Source organism: Agelaius phoeniceus, chromosome 2, assembly GCF_051311805.1.
Source record: "Agelaius phoeniceus isolate bAgePho1 chromosome 2, bAgePho1.hap1, whole genome shotgun sequence".
NCBI lineage: Eukaryota > Metazoa > Chordata > Aves > Passeriformes > Icteridae > Agelaius > Agelaius phoeniceus.
In genome coordinates, this window is record NC_135266.1 from 110258427 (window position 1) to 110274343 (window position 15917).

General features: G+C 37.1%; 1 protein-coding gene across 1 annotated transcript in view; it reads right to left on the minus strand.

The window, feature by feature from the left end:
• Positions 1-15917, minus strand: part of GBE1 (1,4-alpha-glucan branching enzyme 1) — a 138070-nt gene that overhangs the window by 100927 nt on the left and 21226 nt on the right. The window contains exon 2 of the mRNA XM_054627780.2: positions 2857-3026. Within this exon, the coding sequence (XP_054483755.2) occupies positions 2857-3026 (170 nt within the window). The remainder of the gene's footprint in view (positions 1-2856; positions 3027-15917) is intronic.

Below are 15917 nucleotides of genomic sequence, written 5' to 3' on the forward strand. Positions count from 1 at the left end.
AAAAAAAAGGGTCTGAAAGCATTGGGATTTTCTTGAATTCATATGTTTCATTCTCCAATCCACTTACAGATTTGTGTACTATTACCAGTTGCTAGCTTTTTTTTTTCCAAAACGCACAGTGATATTAAGAATTTTTCTATAAATTTGAGCTATCCCATTCATTACAAGTTTCTCAGAATAAGGTATAAAAATCCCATAATTTGGGTCAAAATACCTTAATAGCAAAGCTTTTATTGTTGGTAATAAGGCATAAAAATCAATCAGAAAAAACTACACGTACAGGACTGAGGCTTCACATGTATATAATTACAGAAGTAAATTATTCATGTTTATCTTACATGTAATTCATAACAAAGATATTATCAACTGTAAGCTTAATTATAAATTGGGGAAAAAAAGTTCAAGGTCTCTGTACAAAACCTTTTTTTACTAGTTTTTGATCCTCAAATACCTTAAGATGAAACAACAGAGACTAATACTTTGTGTCTTTACATCAAACATTAAGCTATTCTCAAACAATATCATACTATTAAGAAAAACACTGCTATTCATCTCCAAAAAAAAAAAGCATGAATTGACAGTTTTTTATATTATATACCCCCATATTTCAGTTTAAAACCTAAAGAGCTTCTGTCATCTAAGTTCAATGTTTCTTTGTTTAAGATTTCCAACTTTCCCGATTTGGTTACAACTATGGTTCTTTTTAAAAAAAAGTTTTATTTAAAAAAAATCTTATTAAAAGCAATCCCAATATCCAATTTAAACACAATATAATCATAAATTTAGTCTGAGACTTTAACCTGCTTGAAAATTTAGAGAAACGTTTAATTAAAACTGAATCCCTTTAACCTATCTGTAGCAATCTGACTCTAAATCTTAGGGTTTTGCAATCCAATTTCTCATGAGAATATTATTCAAGATCATATGAATTGAATGACAATCTTCCATGCCTCCAGTCTCTCCAAGTACACTATTGTCCCCTTTGGGAATGAATACTTTACTATGACTAACTGATATATAGGAGAAACACAGTTTTCCCACGTTACAATGAATTGCTTTTAATTTATTTCCTCTTCATATTCCTGTATTCATTAGTGTCTACATACAACTACTCTAAGATATTAGTCCTAAATTTCTGTTTCATATGATGTATTACATCAAATATTTTAAATGAAGTAGGGTTCAGAAAACTATTGCAGTGTTTAGCTACCCTATTTTGGTATACATATACTTCCCCCTCCAACCTGATAAGACAATTTACAAGCTATGGCCTCTTTTCAAAATATTAAAGATATTATTAAAAATCTGGTTTTAATATTAACATCTCTTAAAATAGATATTTAAAACAAATGCATTCTGGTCTTTAGCTGAGTTGAGACATTTAACCTGCACCCACCCCACGAAAACCTTAAGCAATGGAGGGGGTTTGCAGCAAGTAGAGGAGAGACAAGGAGGAGAATTTTCTGCATATTTATACATATAAAATTGACCTATGAAAATAACCTGATCTAGTTGCCTTGCAGTCTGTATTGATACCTGAAATCACTATTATCTATCTAGCAGGTGAACTATACATGACTCATTATTCAGTGTTAGAGGACATATCCAATTTCAATATTAAAATGCACGAACTACACTAACCTATTTATCAATGTCTATTCCAATAAAATGACAAGCAGCACTTTAAGAAAAGCTACTTTATCATTCACTATGTTAGTCATATCAAACAGGATCATGGCTGTTCAACTTCTGCATCAAAAAGAGGATTTTTTTTAAAAATAAAAACCTTCCTAAAAAAAAGATTTTCGTTTCAATAGCTTCCTCAGACAGGGCAAAGGTATGGCCAACATTTAGCTTTGTGCTTAAGCAGAAGTAGTTAATTGCTTCAAAGGACTTTTTTTCATATTGCTTCTTTGCAATATAAATACACTGAGCACTCCCTAGATCAGTATTTTTGCTAAATCGAAGTCAGATAAATAAAACTACATGCTTCTGAAATGCAGTTAAATGAACAAAATAATTTCACAGAAAGTCCCTCTTCAGTACTGTGGCAGACCTAATGGAAGAGAGAGTAGAGGCGAAAAGGAAAAAAAGAACAAAGCTCTCTGAAACCCTAAACAAAAAGGAGAGCAAGTACTGCAGGATTGAAGAGCAATGATGAATGTCACTTTCATCTAAAAGTTTTGGAACATCATTTGAGTGTAGCTAGCCTTCAAATAAGAAGCAAATTGATATTTTTGTTTCAAATCCAAAGGGAATAATCTTTGTGGTTCTCAGAGAAAGCAATGCAATTCCTCCACGTAATACTGCCACCTTCCCATTCTGCTAACACCTTTCCCTCTTCTGCCCTCATAAACACAGAGTAGCCACTCTTTCAGTCATATTTAGTTTGATTTTAGGCTACCATTTTCCAGAACTTTTGTCTAAGCTCTCAGGATGGGTGGGAATTCTCAAGAGCCTTGGTCCTTAACAACACTGTTGCTTGATCAGTAAAAAGATGAAGTAAATAATTTCACTGTTATTTTTGCTTCTCTGCATATAGTTTTATAAAAGCCTAGTTAGAAAACTTTAAAAAGAACTTCAGGAAGTTTAGATACAGCCTCAAGTTGCAGTGTGATCCAGCATAACATGAGTCATTGGCTTTGGGGTATTAAAAAAATGTGTAACACTGACCATGCAACAGAAACACATCTTCATAAGCTACTGCAACACAGAGGAAAATACTATTCATTTAAGCCATGACCTATGTTTTTTACTACCAGAATTTCACCATTGTGACAAAATTTTCTTTAAAAGATGAGAATATTGATGTAAAACATCATGCAGGGGAGAAGAAATTTTCCTAAGAATACTTACTGAAGTCACCTGCAAGAAACACTGCTTCTGCTCCTGGTGCCCACTCTTTGCAGTATATTCCACCATCTGCAAGTTGGTTCACTCCAAAGGTTTTGTAACTTTTGGTAAATTTATCAAGGCCACCTTCACTTTCCTCAATGTTCTTCAAGTGGTTATAAAACAGAGAATACCTTGCAATGAAAAGAGAGAACATTTTTTAGAAAGATTAGCAAGCATCTCTCTTACATTAACTAGTGTAAAAATCTAAAATAAAAAAAAAAATAAATACACTAACATGAGATTGACTGCTCTCTACTGGAATAGGAAAAAAAAAATCTAATACAAACCATGCAATTTTTCCATGGCTGTTACACAGTCTAAAATTGCAACCTTCGTGTTTGTCAGTGCTTTTTCTACTTTACAGGAACATTTTGCACTTTCAGTCTAAAACTACAGTTCCTGACTGGCAGCCAAGAAATCCCAGTATTACTACACAACAGGAGAACTTCACACTCTGAACAGCCTAGCACTTTTCCTTCCATCTTATTAATATCAGACACAAGCCTCCTAGGGAGAGCTGGATAGGCTTGCCACATCTCTCACAGCCAGTTTTAATAGACAGACAATCTCAGGCCATTGAAAAGTTTGCAGTACAGCACGTCAGCATGGACAAACCCATCTGGTCCTTGCAGAAAGGGGCTCATTAGGCAACCTCTTTACAGAGACAATCAGCAAGACTTTGCAGTCAGTCCCTGACACTGCAACAATTTGGAAAAAATTGCAGCTTCATAAAAGTAATTATTTGCACCATACCCTACTTATACCAGTAGGAATTTAAATGCCCTAAACCTCTGGCATAAACCTTTGCCTGTAACAGCTTAAGAGTTTTGACATATTTTGCTATGTTTTCTCCAAGTAAGTTTCTGGAATTGATGGATTCTGGAATACAATATAAACAAGATATCAACTTTGACCCCTAAATTATGAGCTATTTTGTCCAGAAGCACAGCTAAAAGCTGCAGTTGAGCATTTAATTAATGCCACCTGTACAGTTTTCTGTTGTTTGCTTGTTTTCAGTAAGACACTCCTGAGGTAAATTAGAAATGTGTTTGTTTTTTCATAAATGGTAAAGAGTCTTCTGAAGTGCATGAAAACCAGTGAGAACCCCAGCAAAACCAAACTCATCAGCCTTATTACAGTTCCTACATTTTGCAATAGGAAACAGAAACACTAAACCAGCATTATGGAATAGCACCTTGCTGCTCAAAGAAAAGTAAGTCTGTCTGCAGTGTCAGGACTGCAAACTGTGATTTGCTGCAAAGTTTTGATTTTTTTGGCCCTTAATTAGTTGAAACTAGATTAAAATGTCTAATTACTAGTTAGGGTAAACAGCATTACCTGTATTAATTTAGAGTATTATGACTACTATTAAGGTTAATCTCCCAGTGAGTTTTTATTATTTTATTATTAAGACTGAGGATCACCTTTAAAGGGAGAAAGATTTGAAAATGCCTCCAGGATACACAGTAGCAAATACACTCATAAATATTTTTGCCCATCTACCAGCATTATTCCTTTAAAATTTGCTCATGGGTATAATCCTCAGAAGTGCATTACTAACTACTACTGCTCTGATAATCAATTTCATTTATCCTTGAGGGAAAATATTTTGTCGGATTTCCAACTCTAAGTACATTATATACAAACTCAGTTGATCGACTTATATTTTAAACAGATGCAACCACAAAGATTTATATAAACCTTAAATACAGAAACACAGAGCAAGTCACAAATACCCTCAGAATTTCAACATATATCATCCAGTAAACTCAAATTACTCTATTTTTGAAGAATTGTCCTTGGGGAAAAAAATAAAACAACCACTATAGCTTAGAAATTTAAGTCATTCTTTAAAATATTGTATAATACAAGGAGTATAGTTATATACATATAGATATTTTTTCTGTATATAAATATTTAATTGGTTAAGGGAAAAATATATATAATAAGAAGCTCATTTGGAGCGTTATCTGCAAATCCCTGTTTGTCTGCCATACATAAGCTGTTTTAAAATTGCTGCTTGTCTCATGTATTATTTCCACCTTGTTCCACTGTGGCTGAAGCAGGATCTGTTTTACTATAGGTAGGTGCTGTGACTTCAGAGAAGATCTAACTGAAGCAATAAGTTTGACCCAGGTAAAACAGAAGAGGAGGTTTTGAAATATATTAACTAACCAAAATTATTCTTTTCCTCCCCACTCTCACCACAAATACATTGTCACTTTAGAACACAGCTTTAAGAACATGATTAGTTGGATGCAGTCATTCCCATACTCAGCAGAAAGTAAAAGTAGTGGTAAGCTTCATTTTTAAACAAAAGTCAGTCACAAACCCTTGAAAGCTGCAGAAGAAGGAAATGAATCCTTTATTACCAGAGAACAACAACCAGCCATAAAGAAGGACTGAAAATCTCAGTGCAGAAAAGGAAAAGGCTTCTATTCACTTCACATCACCTAGAGGTGCAACACATGCCAGTGGCCTACTGCTCTTCCTCAACATGACCCCTTCCCAGGAATCAAACCCATTCATCTCCTTCAGAAGAAATAAGCCTCTAACAAATTCAGGATTTGAATGTGGGATGGATGAAAATGGAATTTCAGAAAGCAATTATGTGATTCTGTATCTTTGGGGAAAAAAAATCACTAATACAGACATTGTAAACTCTTAATTCTTGTCACAAAATCATTAAGAACACCCACTGCTTCAATTTTTGCCTTTCAGTAAATTCAGAGCTCAAGGAAATCATGACACAAGGACACCATGGCATTTAATAGATGAAATGATCATGAGTATCATCGTGAAAAAAGTCAATTCTATGCTCACTTTTCAAGGAGTGGTGAGCAAGATTACATGCTCAACAAATTATTTCTGGGGGAGAGGGAGGGGAGGCAGAAAGGGAACATATCAGAAGAATTGCTGAGTAAGGATGCATAACATTCTTAAAACAATGGCTTTGTATACAGGACACACTTGGAACATAGCATCACAGCATCATCTACATTGAATAAGAACGCTCCTTCTATTTGTACAGAAGCATGCTGATTTTAATAGACTAAGTTAATTCAGGTATTATTGCTGCATCACATTGCAGAAATAAAGATTTTTGCAACAACTAGTGTTCTCCGTAATTGATTTTAAATTATAATCGAGAAGGAATTTATTCTTTTTAACCACCTCCTGAGATTAGCCAGTAAGGAACTGTAGTTTGCTCAAAGCTCACAAAAACACTCACCAACTCCTGAAATGGATCAATTACTTTTGCCATGAACTATTCCCAAAACTCATCTCAGGAGATGAAATAGTTCTGGACACAGAACAACATTACTTGTCACAGAAGGCCTTGTAAAACAGCAGAAAGGCCTTGTAAAACAGCAACTGTAGCCTGCTGCTCCTTTGAAGGAAAGGACTGAGTTAAGTACATACTCATGTATTTTAGGAATTTTAGGGAAGTTCAAGGTTTTGCTTTCCTGGCCAATATTTAAAGGCTGACTTATGCAAAAATTTTTCAATTTTTTTCAGAATATTTTTCTGTCTATTTCAGCTTTCATTTCTATACTCCTAAGGCTTGTTAACACTTTTTTATCTTCCAAAGTGACACCCCAGGATTACACACAGAAAATGACAGGTACCCTCGGGGCACACACAGACAGTGTCTCCCTGCTTTCTCCCCAGGTGCCCTCAGCACCCTCGGGGCACACACAGAGAGTGTCTCCCCCCAGCCCAGGTGCCCTCAGCACCCTCGGGGCACACACAGAGAGTGTCTCCCTGCCAGCCCAGGTGCCCTCAGCACCCTCGGGGCACACACAGAGTGTCTCCCCCCAGCCCAGGCGCCCTCAGTACCCTCGGGGCACACACAGAGAGTGTCTCCCTGCTGTCAGCCCAGGTGCCCTCAGCACCCTCGGGGCACACACAGAGAGTGTCTCCCTGCCAGCCCAGGTGCCCTCAGCACCCTCGGGGCACACACAGAGAGTGTCTCCCTGCTGTCAGCCCAGGTGCCCTCAGTACCCTCGGGGCACACACAGACAGTGTCTCCCTGCCAGCCCAGGTGCCCTCAGCACCCTCGGGGCACACACAGACAGTGTCTCCCCCCAGCCCAGGTGCCCACCCTCGGGGCACACACAGACAGTGTCTCCCTGCAGGCCCAGGTGCCCTCAGCACCCTCGGGGCACACACAGACAGTGTCTCCCTGCTGCCAGCCCAGGTGCCCTCAGCACCCTCGGGGCACACACAGACAGTGTCTCCCTGCCAGCCCAGGTGCCCTCAGCACCCTCGGGGCACACACAGACAGTGTCTCCCTGCAGGCCCAGGTGCCCTCAGCACCCTCGGGGCACACACAGACAGTGTCTCCCCGCTGTCGGCCGTGTCGGGGCTGCCCCCGCCGGTGTCTGCCGACTCGGGACTGGCCCAGGGTTCCTGAGTGGCTCGCAGAGGGACCGAGACACACAACAGTCTTTTCCTATTGTTACATTCATAATTTGTAACAGCATTGCTTTAAATCCCATGCTTTATATGCAGCTTTGTTTGAAGCCTTACAATAGAAGTGCAGGAATTGGCTGACTTTCCATAGAAGCAGGATTAAAATATCAAACATGAATTACTATAATGGCTATCCAGTAAACAAGTATCCTGCCAAAAAATAGCCTTCCAAGTGAATACAAAGACAATATTACATCAGCAAGATGTTTCAAGAACTGACATGTCAGGTGATCAGTTACTCCTCACACTTCATCACTGAAACACCCTCAAATATTTTGTCTTATGGCTACCTATACAACTAAAATTTATGCAGTAGAAGTAAAGAGTTCTCAGTTTAATGCTAAACTCTACAGCCTTATACCAAAAAACAGTGTTCTATTTATTTTGTAACTTTGATATACAAACACCCTGGTACTGCAGTTCCTATAACCGCTGAATTAATACAACTATTGAACCCATTAAAAAAGTCTCAGGTACATGTTAAAATTGTTAACCTCAATATGAAGCACAAGAAAAATCAAGATAAGCTTCTCCTTCCTCCCCAAAGTCAACAGCTTTATTGAAATAAGACTTCTGGCAGATTATTGAACAGTCTGATGGTAAGTCAAAGCACTGAGTTAGAGCTCCACATAAAGCCTTCACAACTTTATTCTTCCAAGCAAAAGAGGTACTAACTCCTTCCTGACCACTTCATAAAATAACAAAGAGGTATTGTAGTATTTTAAACTTTTAAATTTAACCAGATTAGTTTTAGTTTCTCAGGCATCACTACATTCTAAACAGAAACTAATATAACCAAAGAGGTATACAAGATACTCTCATTTAAAGAGGCTGGTGCTGAACACCAAGATGGCTGCAAAACTTCAAGACATTTTTATGCCCATTCTTATGGTTTTTTACAAAGCTGTTGTGATTGGAAGTTATAGAACAGTCAGTCATCTTACTATAAGACCTCTGGCAACAACACTAACATTAATGATTTTAGCCCCTCTTCTGCTTATGATGCTGGTTTTAGTAGCTATTCATCTTTTAGATTTCTGCCCACATCAGCTTTTTGGTCATAGTTTATTTCTACAGTATTGGCCCAGTATTAATGCTAATTTATTCAAAAGATGAAAGCAAGTAGGAGAGACTTTGATAATGGTATCTGGTATCCATATGGAAAGCCCAATTCTGCAGATACCAAAGGGAACAGGAAATGAAAGAAAATACCAAGTGAGGTACTCTCTGTAACCAAATCCTCCATTTTCCAGCAAGTACAAACATTTAAGTTAATGTCAGGGTCATGGACTATAATCCATAGCTTTATGGTGTTGTTCACAAATTGCCTCTTTCTAATATTGCTGCAATCACTTTGAAGATGCAGTTACAAAGACTTTCACTGACACCAAAGCCAGTGCAGAGTCCCTGCTCAAATTAGTGAAGCCCTGATGATTCTCATCTTCCCCTTTAGTCTGTAGCCAATTATTCCCTCAATCTCTCATCATTCAACTGGTCAGAAAGCAATGGATTGCAGGAAGACCAAAGTAGGAGAGATAAAGCTCTTCCTAGAGCAAATTTCTGCAGCCCAGCAAATTAAAGGCACCAAACCACTCTGAACTAGAATGATGCAATACAAGCAAATTCCCGCTGGCAGCTTCTTCAATTTCATTTGTCACTAGTGAAAATACACCAAAACAGGAGCCTTGGGTTTTACTTCATTCTTTTCTCCACCCTCTGTCACATACTTGTCATTTGGCTATTCAGAGTACAACACAGAGTAGGCACACTTCATGAAAATAGGAAGAAGTAAAGGCACAGAAAACCTTAGGTAAGTATGACTACTTGAGAATAACAGATTTAACGCACTTTTAACTTTTACCAATTTTATAGTTGTAGTTGACTTGCACTTTACGCAAGCAAGTCATGTCCCATTCAGGAAATCTTTTTTAATATACATTTAAATAGATTAAGGAACATCAAAAACATGCAACTCACACAGCCTTTGAAGTGTTAGAACAATTCTCAGAGAGATGCTTTAGAAGCAAAAGATAGCCATGGATGATGATTATAATGATCCAGGAGATGACCACTTAATTTTGCTTTTCTGCAAGTAAAGTTGTTACATGATTCTGAAATCATGACCTTAAGAAGTTTCCCCATGACTAAATCTGAATTCCCCAAATCTTCTAATTGCTCCATCCACAAAATTGTCCACTACAGAGCAATTTGCCTCTCTCCAACATCAGAGGCAATTTAAAACACACTTTTAGCTAAAAACTAAGGCTTCTGCAGGTTGACCAATGGCATTGAGTTCCTTTCAGGAGTAATAAAATCAATAGTTACTCAAATAAACTGAGGATATAGTTATTCCAATAAGGAATTTACACAGCTAAAATTATGTTGTAATTCCTACCAAAAGCATGCTTTTTTCCTAACTACTAGAAGACCATCCAGCAGAGAACTCATAAAAGAGTCAGCAGGAAAGGCAAAAGCTTGAAAAATGACTTTTACAAATTTTCTTTATTTGGCAGATAATTCATAACTCCCAATTCTCTTTGGATGTTTCAAGATTTCAGAATGATGAGGTAAACAATTTATGCATAGAACACTAACATAGTTCACATCTCAAACTAAATGCAACATCAAAAATTAAGAAATATTTGCTAGGGATCAATAATACATCATCACTTACTCTGTTGAAAGCCATCAATACAAGACAAGACATCTGATTCAGCATCACCTCCTTGCAAAACAATTTAAAGTACAATGACATGCAAGTCAAGCCCTAACAAAAAGCCTAGTACATGGAAGCACAACAAAAAACGGGCAGAAAGAGAACTGCAGATTTTCTTGTCATCCTACCAGCAATTTCTAGCAGAAATGCAAAGACCTGTAAGCTGTGTGGTCTAATATGGATAAATATCATTTCATAGTATTTTAGCAAGAAGATTATTTGTTGCTGACCAGGAGCCATCTTCCCTGCTTTAACCATTAAGCTAACTTTGGCAGCATTTGACAGCTGTAATGTTTTTGCCATCAGTATCAGAATGAACACACACAGTTCTCAACTTGGAACCAAATGCAGGAGAGGTTACAAGATGTATGAAATGCAAACTTCATGCAATCAATTATTAACAACTGCTCCACTGGCTTATCTAAACCAATCCCAATCCTAAAAACAATCCCCCTCCCACCCACCTCCCCCTGGCCAATATTTAGAGGCTCACTTATACACACCCCTGTTCATCTCTCACCCACTTCAGTTTATTAGAAACACATGGATGCACCTCACAGGTTAAGTGCAACAAATTACTAGTGTTTAGAAGGACCAAGAGGCATTTTCTTTCCATCAGAAGCCCAGCAAACTACTTAGAGACATCAATTGAAGGAGGAAAAGAAGAAACAACTGTGCATGTATCAATACTTCCTACAAGAAAGCCATTTACTTTAACCCTCTAATGGAATAAAAGGTATATAGCAATTTGAGAAAATGAAACAACTAAAGCACACACTCCTCAAGGAATATAATAAGGAAAAAAAACCAAATAAAGAAAAATTAAATTCAAAAAAACAAAAAAAAAAACAAAAATAAAACCAAACAAAAAAAAAAAAAAAAACCCATAGACAAACCCCCAAACCTTACAATACTAAGTAGTGTTACAACCTTCTGGAATGGCACAGCTATGTAGATTGTGTATCTGCCAAAGCATTCAAAACAGCTTCCCTACCATGAAGACACAGTCTAAATAAAACAGCAATTACAAAATAATGAGAGTTCTATATATTTTTTTCTCTGAATGTAAGGAGACAAATTTACCAGCAACATACTTCATTTATTTAGGTATAGGATTTCTTCATTTCATAGTCATTGTCCCACTATTCCTCAGCTAAGTAGTCTTTATTATGCATGAGTTGTACACTAAAGCCCCTCTTTTAGCTATAATAATTTGCTTCACTGTTGTGATGATATCTGAAGTTGATGGAGTTTCTGGAATTAATGTAACTACAGAGAAACCCCATCACATCTGAGCAGAAAGCTGCAGAAGCACGGCGACAGAATTTCTTGAAATCAGTAGACTGGGGCTGCGTTAGCTCATGTTTCATATTACACAAGAGAAAATAAACTGAAAGGTCAGTTGAACAGTTACAGCATTGCCCTTTTCCAAGGTAATCAGCAGAGCATGTAGCAAAGACGTGAACACAAGCGTGACTGGAACGACAGCAGCTGATAAAGAGGCTCCTGCTGCCAAAAGGAGTGGGACAAGACACTGCTCTCTCTCTGGGGCTGTCGAGGAGTGGGGCACACTGCACACCTGACTCCACTGACTCCCATTTATTGCTTTAATTTGAAATTGTGTTCTTGCTAAACATTCAGGTTTCCATATCGCCGAAACACACTAAAAAAATGTAACACTGAACATTAATCATATTCACGGATAACCTATAGGAACAGTATAATTATTAATTTGTTTGTAATATGAAGACAACTGAGTCAAAAATTCATTTGGTTTACTAATGCCTTTTTATTATAAAGTTGACAAATTCTTCTTGTTATTCAGTACTATTTAACTGGAAACCAAAGATTACATTTTCTCCCCATGCTAAAACCAGCTTAGTTTCTCTTCTAAGCATGTATTTATTAGTAGAACATTCAAAACAGCTTCTACTCATCATATCAATAAATGCTTAAAAGCACCTTAATCTAGAAAGAACTCAGATGTTTTATTTACCAGAATTAATTTTAATGAAGCTGTAAACAACAGCTTATCAATTCCCATTTGATTCCACTGCTAGCTATTGCTAACAGACCCCCTTTGTGTTAACAGAAATCAAGATCCAGTTTGGGGGAAAGAAGCAAGGATTACTAGAGCACTACAACAAAGCTGGAATCAAAACAAAGTTGCTGTGCAAGAGACTTCAGGAAAAAAGCAGAATTTTTGTAAAAATAATTTGTAATTCTCCTCTTGATAGTCAAGTGTTATTAACTCTTGCAGGACTTCAGTAACCTGGAAGCACCAGATGGCACCATTTCTAAAACATTTATTTGTGCAGTGAGAACCAGCTCACAGACCTCCTAAGGTTGTAAAAGCCCTGCACAGTGACAAAATAATAGACTTCAATAACACTTAAATTTTGTTTTAAAGCTGGTTTGTATATTGTTGGTTTGGGTTTTTTATTAGCTTGCCACAGCAGCAAACATAAGAAGACATGGGTTTCTTTTCAAACTTGGATTTCAAGTCTGCTGCATCAGTTTGACTTCCATTTTGAAAAGCTGCAAGTAACATTAACTGCAATAAATGAAGCTCAAAACAAGCCTAAGGACTTACCTTTCTAAATAAACTCAAAAGAAATTAAAACTGAAAGCTTTATTTGTCTACCAAACAGAAAAAATGTTTTTAAATCAGAAGTCACAACTCCTGATTTATTCGAAATAAAACATCAGATACTCCTCACTACCTTTGCCACTCATCCCACTTTGGTGGAAAAACGATGGAGTAAGAATTGTTATTTGAATTCCCTGACAGAAAACTGCCCAGCTGCTCTAGCTACTGCTTCATTACTCATTTCCACAAGACATATTTCACCTGCTTAAAAATACACTCCAGAACTTAAAAATAAAGTCATGATATAATGAATAAGATCAACAGCTTGTATTTTTAACTATTGTATAGGTCACTATTTGAAAGACATGTTAGGAACTTAAATAAAAATTCTCATCCTTGATAAATATCAAACAAACACAACCTCCCCTTACTACAGGATTGGTTTTTTGTCAAACTTGAAGCAGATTTAAATGGACAGCCATCTTAAGAGACTGTCAAAAAGATGGTTTGAGAAAAGGTACCTATATCAACACCTGGCTTCTTTACTGCCTCTCCAAACTATTCTCCCTATAACAATTTTCCTTTCCATAAACTTACAGTATTCCACCTAATTAAATAACCCCTTACATTCTATTAGCTTTAGAATGTGCATGTACTCGTGCAACATCTAAAAGACGTGATTTGTTTTCTTTTGTCATGCACAAATATATACTCCCAATCCCTCTGCCATGCACACAAATATCCTGCCCCATTGTAGGTTTCTTCCTGGCCTTTAAGTGTTTGTCATCATCCACTTTTCATTTACCTCTGTATTTTACTGTAACAAACAAAACTTCACAGTACTCCAGGAGAGAAAAGCCTGCATGAGATTTTTATACAGCACCATAGCTAGAAAAACAAGTATTAAACATGGACTGAGAAGGAAGGACTATTGCTTTTATTACTGACCACTATGCCAGCTTTGATCAGCCATCCCTGGTTTGATCAGGGAGTGCTGTCTCTGCAGGCTCAGGAGCTGTGGGGGCTGTTCACACAGACCACACATTCAACTCCCCCAGCACGCCTGCTCTGCTTGCTGGGTTCCCTGTAATGTCTGGGAAAAGCAGCCTTTTGAGAAAACCATTTTAAGGGAGGAAAAAGTCACCTCTAATGACTGGGAAATAAGATCTGGGACATTTGGGGTAGGGGGGTGAACACCATTATCACACCAGGTCCAGTCACCTCAGCAGAGGTACCACAGGGGCTTCGCAGCACAAACTTTTCTAAATTTAATTCTTAGCTGCTTTCGCTGCAGACAGGATCAACAAGGGAAGCCAAGCACCCAAGCATTTATACAGTGCAAAATGCCAAGTCTTCATAATTTACTGTCAATGTACTAGAAGTATAATTAGAACTTGTGTACTTGAGCAATGTCTGTAACTAGTCCCAGGCAATCAATTCCCACAGGAGCCAAGCAAGCTAAAAGCAAGTATTGTCCTTAAGGGCTGCTAGGAATAGTTTGTGACATTCACGGCCAAGCATTTTCAAGGTGCAGTCTAAACACTGTTTATTCCAGACTTCAGTGAGAATGAATACTGAGGTAAGAAATACTAGCCATTAAAAAGTTTGTATTAGCCAAAAAAAGCAAACATCAGATTTTCCAAGTTGCTATACTGAAAATTTTAACCTTTAACAAAAAATGGACACTTCAGATTTTACAGAGTCTGGCTATTCTTGTGAAACACTAAGGTACCGTATCTCTTGGACATAATCTCTAATCTGACTAAAACTGTATGATTTGCTGCATCACCCAAATCTGTTAAGCATGTAACTGCAGGAAAAACACTGCCCAGTAGCTGTTGGATTCATCCCACATAGCCCCTTCCACATGATTTAAGCTCCTAAGTACATATGGCATAACTTCCAAGAAACCTCTTTTCTGATGGGATTGCAGCTATACTGGATTTTAGGGAGAGCCCAATAATTTTAGACATCATTTACTTTGCAGCCTCCAAATGCAAGCAAGTGACTATTTTCTACAATGTGACTTATCTGTCACAACATTAGAAAGCTTATGATTCAAGTTTTGAATTAATTTGACTAAAGAAAATTGCAAACAAAATACAGAGGAGAGCATTATCTAGTTCTTCATTACTATGCAACACTCAAATCTCTTAATAACTCAAGGCACATCAAGACTGAAGTTTACAGCAGAATTTTAAAAATCTGAAGTGGTGAGTTAACTTGGGATACAGCCATTGCAGCAATTGAAAGCAGAACTACAAAGTCAGAATGTCTGGTATTGCCAGGGTTAGTCATCCTGAGACACTCACTGCACATGCAGGTGTAACTACTCTTACTGTGAAATACTACTGGGAAAACTTCCAAGATCATGGAATAAACCCTTATCTAATATTAGGAGTTAGGAAATAGAAGATGTAACAGAACACTTTATTTACTGGGTAGATAAAATTGTTTTTCTGTAATTTCAAATTCATCTTGTCTGCCTAAGACTATAAGCACCTTCTAAAACAACTACTTAAGTTAGAGCCATCTTTCATAGGAAATTTTGACATAAACATTGTTTATACAAAACCTTTTCTGTAGAGAACTATTACTAAGCACTCACTACAGATGGATAAACTTAAACAGCAAATAGGTTGAGCAACATAATAACGGAGTATATGCTGGACAGAATTTTCCTTTTTAGTAATTTCCCACTCATGATATTCTTATGACTACTTGTATTTTTTTTTTCTCTTTATAAATAAACTTCGACAATTTGCACTGGATTACCTGCTTGAAAAGCTGTATTTTAAAGTACCTATCTTTAAAGTACAAAATAAAAAAAAAACGGTGCACTGTAGTCTTGATTGAAAAATAAAAGTATGTATATGATGATCTGCAAATCTGATTGTTTACATCCCCTCTCCCACCTGAAATTCATACAACAGAACATAAAAGTAATACCTCTTTTACTGGAACTAAGCCTAGAAAATACTACCAGCTCCAATTTCCAGCCTGGAGAATTGCCAAAGAAAAACCTACAAACTGAGCCAAGCAGGACAACAGGTTAGTCCCAAAGCTTCAGTCAGCACAGCCTCCTTATTTGAGGTCAACTTGATATGCACCAGCACAAGGGAATAAAGCAGAAAAACCATGAGCCAAAACTTCAAGTGTTCAGAGTTTTTTAGGAAATTAGCCTCTTCATTTGTGAGTTGTACATGAAGAATAAAGCTGGTAATAATGATACTAATACTT